This window comes from Eimeria necatrix, genomic scaffold (assembly GCF_000499385.1).
Source record: "Eimeria necatrix Houghton genomic scaffold, Enh_scaff85, whole genome shotgun sequence".
In the NCBI taxonomy this organism is placed as follows: Eukaryota; Apicomplexa; class Conoidasida; order Eucoccidiorida; family Eimeriidae; genus Eimeria; species Eimeria necatrix.
This window is the reverse complement of record NW_013654657.1, coordinates 1-7500: the sequence shown is the minus strand read 5'-3', so window position 1 is coordinate 7500 and position 7500 is coordinate 1. Positions and strand designations below refer to the sequence as shown.

The window sequence follows — 7500 nt, the reverse complement described above, 5'->3', positions numbered from 1 at the left end:
TAGTTTATTATTTATTATTTATTTATGATTTTATTTATTCATTTATTATTCTTTTATTTTTTGTTATTTATTTATTTAGCCGCAGCCATTATTTCTGAAACCCAAACCCTAAACCCTAAACCCTAAACCCTAAACCCTAAACCCTAAACCCTGCTTACGGAGTCCGAAGAGGGCTTTATTTTTGTGGTTTTGATTTGCTGCGTATTTTGCAATGAGGGTTTTTCTTGCTGCTTCTTTTTCTTTTATTTCTTGATCAACTTGGGCGCGGCTTTTTCCCTCAGCCATTATTTCTGAAACCCAAACCCTAAACCCTAAACCCTAAACCCTAAACCCTAAACCCTAGTTTGCTCCCGCTGCGCTGCAGGGAAGCACTCAAGAGAGCCGCCGCAGCGGCACTCCGACGCCTTGAAAACCCTAAACCCTAAACCCTAAACCCTAAACCCTCACCACAAGCGACCGGCGCTGAATAGACCCGTTCTCTCGAGGGTTTAGGGTTTAGGGTTTAGGGTTTACCTCGAGTGGCAACCTTCACAAGGGGGTCCTTCAGAAGAGCGAGGCCGTTCTTCTTTGAAGCAAGAAGCGAGTAAACCGTATGCACTGCGCGACAAACCCTAAACCCTAAACCCTAAACCCTAAACCCTAAACCCTAGCCCCTAGCCCGTAACCCCAAAGCCTCCCGGCAAACCCTAAACCCTAATTCCCGCACCCCCCGCCTAGGGCGTGTGTCCCGCGTCGCCGGCGGCTGCAGCGCGCGCGGCTGCGAAGCTAGGGTTTAGGGTTTAGGGTTTAGGGTTTAGGGTTTGCCTGGGGCGACGAGGCTGAAGTTGAGGAGCTGCTGAATCTCGGGTTTGGAACTGTCCATCAACAAATAAATTAATTTCCCGTAAGTCGAATGCATGCGCTCAGGGTTTAGGGTTTTGTATCTTCTTCCGATTTCGAAAACCGCGCGGAAGAAGCAAGACTGCTGCTCGAAGTCCATTTGCTGCAGCAGCCGCTCGCCCGCCTCTGCGCACACAAACAAACGCGCTGCTGCTGCTGCTGCTGCTGCTGCTGCTGCTGCTGCTGCTGCGCTGCTGGTGCTGCTGCTGCTGCTGCTATGCTGCTGCTGGGTGTTGTAGCTGTCTGGAACTTTCTGCTGCTGCTGCTGCTTCGTGCGTTTGTGCTGCTGAAGTCGAAAGCTTCTGCTGAACTAAGCACCTCAAACAGCAGCAGCAACAGCAGCAGCAACAGCAGCAGCAGCAGCAGCAGCAGCAAAAGATTTGCAGCAGCAGCAGCCCCTGGAACACAGCGCCAACATTCGTGCTGGGGGGAGGAGCACTACCAGCAGCAGCAGCAGCAGCTCTGCCAGCAGCAGCAGCAGCAGCAGCAACAGCATCTTAATCAGCAGCAGCAGCATCACTAACTGCAGCAGCAGCAGCAGCAGCAGCAGCAGCAGCAGCACATGCTTACCTTCAAGGGTTTGTCTTTGGGACAAATTTGTCAGCATGGCAATTTGCTGCTCCGTCAAATTGGACAAATCCCCTGGGGTTTCATATTGGGGGACTTTATCTGCTGCTGCTGCTGCTGCTGCTGCTGCTGCTGCTGCTGCTGCTGCTGCTGCTGCTGGTTCCCTTTCGAGGGCTGCTGCTGCTGCTTCCAGCGTGCCCGTCAAGACCATCCCCAAGGTGCGTTTGCTGCTGCTGCTGCTGTTGTTGCTGTTGCTGTTGCTGCTGCTGTTGCTGTGGCTGCTGTTCCGCCTGCTGCTGCTGCTGCTGCTGCTGCTGCTGCGGGCGTTTGACGGCGAGGAGCCCACAGACACCTCCGAGCTGCTGTCCGTGTCTTCCATTGTTCCTGCTGCTGCTGCTGCTGCTGCTGCTGCTGCTGCTGCTGCTGCTGCTCTTCGTGCTGCTCCGGGCTTGGCAGCAGCTGTAACCAGCTCAGCAGCAAACACTGGAGCGGCCGCGAGCTCCTCTGCTGCTGCTGCTGCTGCTGCTGCTGCTGCTGCTGCTGGCGCACAGAAGAGCGAACGCCCCCAGGAGGGAAGAGGGCAGTACTATTGACGGCGGGTTGCTGCTGCTGCTCTACCGCTGCTGCTGCTGCTGCTGCTGCTGCTCCAACTACGCTGCTGCTGCTGCTGCTGCGACAACTCTACGGCTGCTGCTGCTGCTGCTGCTGCTGCTGCTGCTGCAGTGAAGGGGTAAACAAGCCTACCCCCAGAAGCCACAAATAAAAATTCATTTGCGACAGCACGTTGCTGCTGATGTGTCGAGACACTGCAGGAGGCCGCGGCCGCAGCAGCAGCAGCAGCAGCAGCAGCTGCTGCTGCCGCTGCTGCTGGGGCTTCGCAGCAGCAGCAGCAGCAGCAGCAGCACGTGAGCTGCGGGTTGCTGCTGCTGCTGCTGCTGCGCAAATTAGAAAGTTTTGTCTAAATCGGGAAGTGGGTTTTGGCGGTTGCTGCGGTGTGAGGTGTACAGACACCTCAGGCTGGGGCTGGCGGCGCCAGCAGCAGCAAATTCTTCATTTCTTTTCTTTTATTTATTTTTAATTATTTTTGAACTTCTTTTTGTTTTTTATTTTCTTTTTTGCAAAGTTTTTGCTGCTGCGCTTCTGCAGAATGTCGGAGGCGCCGCCGACGCCTCCCTCGGAGCGGGGTGTGCAGACACCGCAAAACCCTAAACCCTAAACCCTAAACCCTAAACCCTAAACCCTAAACCCTATCTCAGCTCTTCTCCGCCCAAAGGCGCCTCTCGGCTCTCTCCAGCTTCCTGTGTTGCTGCTGCTGCTCGTCTGCTGCTGCTCGTGTTTGCTGCTGCTGCTGTCACTTGTGTTTTCCGCGCTGCTGCTGCTGCTGAAGCCGCTTCTTTTACCATTTTTGCTGAGGATTGTCTGCTGCTGCTGCTGCAGCAGCTGCTGCTGCTCCTGGGCAAGCCTCAGCTGCTGCTGCTGCCTTCCTATCTCCTGCTGCTGCTGCTGCTGCTGCTGCAGGACCCCACCGGGCTTTCTTCTTGCGCCGGCGTCCCCGCAGGAATGAAGGGGCGCCTAGCAGCAACAAGCAGCAGCAGGTAGCAGCAGCAACAGAAGCAGCAGCAGCAGCAGCAGCAGCAGCAGCAGCAAGCAGGGCGCTGGCGACGCTGCAGTCGCTGCCGACGGAGTCGTGTGGCTCGACCAGCAGCAGCAGCAACAGAAGCAGCAGCAACAGCAGCAGCAGCAGCAGCAAAAGCAACCTGCAGCTCGCCAATATTCTGGAGAGAGAAACCACAGCAGGTTCTGCGGACGGCGCGGGCAGCTTCTCAGCAGCAGCAGCAGCAGCAGCAGCAGCAATAACTCCAGCAGCAGCAGCAGCAGCAATAACTCCAGCAGCAGCAGCAGCAGCAATAACTCCAGCAGCAGCAGCACCGAAACGAGCAGCAAGATCGCGGCTCCCCGAAGTGTGGGCAGCAGCAAAGTGGCTGCTGTTTTCGACTCGAGTTGTGGGGTGGTTGGTGGTGCTGCTGCAGCTGCTGCTGCTGCTGCTGCTGCTGCAGCAGCGGGAGGAGCTGCTGCTGCAGCGGGAAGCTCTGCAGGGGCAAACGGTGCGCGAGCAGCTGGAGCAGCAGCAGCAGCTGCTGCAGCAGCGCAGCTGCCACTGCAAACCCTGTGCTGCTGCAGCAGCAGCAGCAGCAGCAGCAGCAGCAGAAGAGTGGATTGATATAAAAGATAGATTTAAACATTCTCAAAAAGAAGTTGAACTGTCTGTTGCTGCGCTGCTGCGGTGTATAGACACCGCAGCCACAGCAGTCAAAGACACCTTCGAGGACGCCTCCAAGCTCCCCTGGAAGCAGCGGCTCGACGAGAAGCTGCAAACCCTAAACCCTAAACCCTAAAAAAGGGTTTGCGCCCGGCGCCGCGCGCGCGGCCCGGACGCGCGGACAGGCGCCCGCCAAACCCTGTTTTAGGGTTTAGGGTTTGTGCGGAGGCTCCAGCTCGGCTGCAGCCCGTTTCCCAGCCAGTGTAGAGTTCCTAGCAGCAGGTTGGGGTGTACGTACACCCCAACTTCGTGCAGCGCATGCAGCACTTTTGCATTTTGGCGTTTCGCCTTTTTGCGAATTCAGATTTATTAAAGTTGGCGAGGGTTTAGGGTTTTGAACAGCGAAAGACAGCAGCAGCGCGTAGCTAGGGTTTGGGGCTAGGGTTTGGCGGGTTCGGCGGGTAGGGTTTAGGGTTTAGGGTTTAGGGTTTGCGGCGAATCGACGCCGCCCGCAGCCGCCGCGCCGCCCGGCGGCCGCGGGGGCTGCGGGCAGCAGAAAAGCGAAATAAATCGAAAGAAATGGATTAGTTGAGTTTATAAGTTGGGGTTTTCGCGAAAAGGCGAAGTTGAACTTCGTGGAGGTTCTGCTGCTGCGGCGCGGCAGCAGCTGCTGCTGGCTCGCGAGTGTCCGCGCGCAAACCCCCAAATAGACGCCTTTTTCGCGCCAAGTTCGATTTAAATGCAGAAATGCTTTTTGTTTTGCAATTGTTTTCGAGAAGTGAAGACGGCGCGGGCGGAAGACAAGAAAACGCACCCGCGCCGGTTTGCGCGGGTGCTGTCTAGACACCCGAGACTGGCTGCGCGCGCGCGCCGGCGGAAAGCTGCAAATTTTGAAATTCAAAAGAACTATTTTGCAACAAAAGAAAGAAAACACTTTTTGAAAACGAAAATAAAACTTAAATCGATCCTTTGCCCCGCGTTTCGGCGCCTGCGCGCGAGCGCCACAGCGGCGCCGCCTCGAGAGCGCGAAGTGGAAAGCTGCGGAAACCTGAACCAAGATACACCTCGACTTGGCGAAAAAAGGTATTTTCCGATTATTTTTATTTTATTTTTTTATTTTTTCGGATTTAATTGGCGAAAAGAGCCCAAGAGCTTCCGCAGCAGGTGCTGCGCTGCTGCTGCTGAGCAGCAAAGAGGAACCCCTCAGCAGCCGCGCAGCAGCCCCAAGCGAGACAGTGCAGCAGCAGCAGCAGCAGCAGCAGCAGCAGCAATTGGAACAGCGGAAAAGTTCCAATCTTTGATTCGTTTCGAAATCCGGCGGACCTTTGCAGCAAAAAGTCCCGAACTTCTCCCCCACGATGGCGAACATCTCCCTCGAGCAGAAAGCTGAGGTACTCCGCCCCACTGCAGCGCTTGGTGTCTTTGCAGCAGCAGTTGCTGCTGCTGCTGCTGCAGCGGGGAAACTGCTGCCGCTGCTGCTGCTGCTGCTGCTGCAGCTCGCCGCCGCTTGCCTGTGTTGCTGCTGCAGCAAGTGCTCGCCCCCCTGCGGCTTTCAAAGGAGAAGCTCCAGGAGCTGAGCAAGACCTTCAGCGATGAGCTCCTCCGAGTGGGTCTGCGCGAGGGTTTAGGGTTTAGGGTTTAGGGTTTCCCTCCCCCGCCCCTTCTCCCGCCGCTGCTGCTGCTGCCGCTGCTGCTGCGCGCCCCGCCTTCCGCCCGACCGAGCGTCGCTGCTTCCACCTGCTTCCACCTGCTGCCTCCCCCGCTGCCGCTGCCGCTGCCGCTGCTGCTGCTGCTGCTGCTGCTGCTGCTGCTGCTGCTGCTGCTGCTGCTGCAGGGGCTGGAGATGCACAAGCGTCACGGGCTGCAGTGGGTGCCCGAGGAGTGCTCCTTGCGAATGCTGGACTCCTGCGTCTCCGCAATTCCCTCCGGCCACGAAAAGGGCGTTTTCTACGCACTCGACTTCGGCGGCACGAACGTCCGCGCCGTCCGCTGCGAACTGCTGGGTGGCGGCCGCATCCAGGCGCAGCAGTTCTTGAAAAAGTGCGATTTAAGAAAAAACTGAGGAGGAAATTCAAAATTAAAAACATAGTTCTGTTTGTTTTGCAATTTGCAATCCAATGAGGGGCTTATCGTCAGGATATTCCACTTTTTTTTTCTTTTCATGTTCCGCAGCCTGTGTGGGTGATGAGTGCGATTTGCGGGAAAGCTGCGGAGGAAATTCAAAAGTTAAAACATATTTCTGTTTGGTTTTTAATTTGCAATTCAATGAGGGGCTTATCTCCGCGAGATTCCACTTTTTTTCTTTTCATGTTCCGCAGCCTGTATGGGTGAAAGGGGCGATCTGCGGGGAAGCCGCGGTGGAAATTGGAAAATAAAAACAGATTTGTGCATCTTTTTTAATTTGCAATTCAATGAGGGGATTATCATCTTGAGATTCCACTTTTTTATTTTTTTGTTTTCCGCAGCCGCTATGGGTGATGAGTGCGATTTGCGGCGAAGCTGCGGAGGAAATTCAAAAATTAAAACATAATTCAGCTTCTTTTTTAATTTGCAATTCAATGAGGGGATTATCATCTTGAGATTCCACTTTTTTATTTTTTCGTTTTCCGCAGCCTCTACGAGTGCGGCGGCGAGATCGACCTCATGGCCCGCGAAACTTCGGCTTCGCAGCTCTTCGACGTGCTCGCGAACTGCGTGGGAGAATTGGTGGAAGAAAATAACGAAAAAGAAATTCTGAAAAACAAAAAAGCAAAACTGGGATTCACCTTTTCGTTCCCCTGCGCCCAGCAAGTACGCAGCTGTCTGTACACCCCAGTTGCCCTCAACATTGCCCTTCACTTTTGCATCTTTTTGCATCTTTTTGAATCTTTTTTGCATCTTTTTTGCATCTTTTTGAATCTTTTTTGCATCTTTTTGAATTTTTTTTGCATCTTTTTGGATCATTTTGTTTCTTTTTCGACTTTTCTGCATTTAAATTCGCCGTTTCTGCTGCAGAGTCTCAACAACAGCGTCCTCGAGTCCTGGACGAAGGGCTTCGCCACGGGCCACGACACTGACGACCCCGTCGTCGGCAAAGACGTGGTGCCCCTTTTGGCCGCGGCCTTCGAGCGGCAGGGCCTGGGCCTGGAGTGCGAGGCCGTGGTCAACGACACGGTGAGGGTTTAGGGTTTAGGGTTTAGGGTTTGGGGTTTAGGGTTTAGGGTTTGGGGTTTGCCTGGGCGGTGGGGGCATTCGGCGGCTTGTGGGCGTTTGGGGCCGTTTCGGCGGCGCAGCGGCGCAGTTTTGTCGTTTTGAGCGGCCGCAGAGGCCGCTAGGGTTTAGGGTTTCCGAGGGTTTAGGGTTTGGGAGGGTTTAGGGTTTGGGAGGGTTTGGGTTTTTCGCGTGGTTTGCGGCCGTTTCGGCGTGTGAAGGGCTGGTTTTTCGCGGGGTCGGCGCGCGCAGGGGCGGCGAGGGTTTAGGGTTTAGGGTTTAGGGTTTAGGGTTTAGGGTTTGTCTGCAGGTGGGGACTTTGCTGTCGTGCGCGTACCAAAAGAGCCCCGGGTCCCCCCCCTGCACTGTGGGGGTCATCCTGGGCACTGGGGCCAACTGCTGCTACTGGGAGCCGCAGGCCGCGGCCTTCGGCTACAAAGGCTCCATAGTTAACGTCGAGTGCGGCAACTTCAACAAAAACCTCCCCACCACCCCCGCGGACCAGGCCGTGCGTTTAGTCTGCTGCTGCTGCTGCTGCTGCTGCCGCTGCTGCTGCTGCTGCTGCTGCTGCTGCTGCTGCTGGAGGTTGGGGGGCGTGGGGTGGG

General features: G+C 55.5%; 2 protein-coding genes across 2 annotated transcripts in view; one reads left to right on the top strand and one right to left on the bottom strand.

Annotated features, from left to right (window-relative positions):
• ENH_00079820 (hypothetical protein, conserved) overlaps positions 1-1825 on the bottom strand; it is a gene marked incomplete at both ends in the record, with an annotated part of 3756 nt that extends 1931 nt beyond the window's left edge. The window contains 4 exons of the mRNA XM_013583197.1: positions 159-290; positions 514-597; positions 856-1005; positions 1450-1825. Coding sequence (XP_013438651.1) covers positions 159-290; positions 514-597; positions 856-1005; positions 1450-1825 — 742 coding nt within the window. The remainder of the gene's footprint in view (positions 1-158; positions 291-513; positions 598-855; positions 1006-1449) is intronic.
• A 768-nt stretch (positions 1826-2593) lies between these two features.
• Positions 2594-7403, top strand: ENH_00079810 (hexokinase, putative; the record flags this gene model as incomplete). The annotated part of the gene is made up of 8 exons (XM_013583196.1): positions 2594-2630; positions 2965-3730; positions 4896-4993; positions 5203-5312; positions 5541-5746; positions 6319-6496; positions 6701-6859; positions 7206-7403. Coding segments are annotated over 8 exons (1752 nt in total), but the record flags the coding sequence as incomplete, so codon positions are not given.
• Positions 7404-7500: the final 97 nt, after the last annotated feature.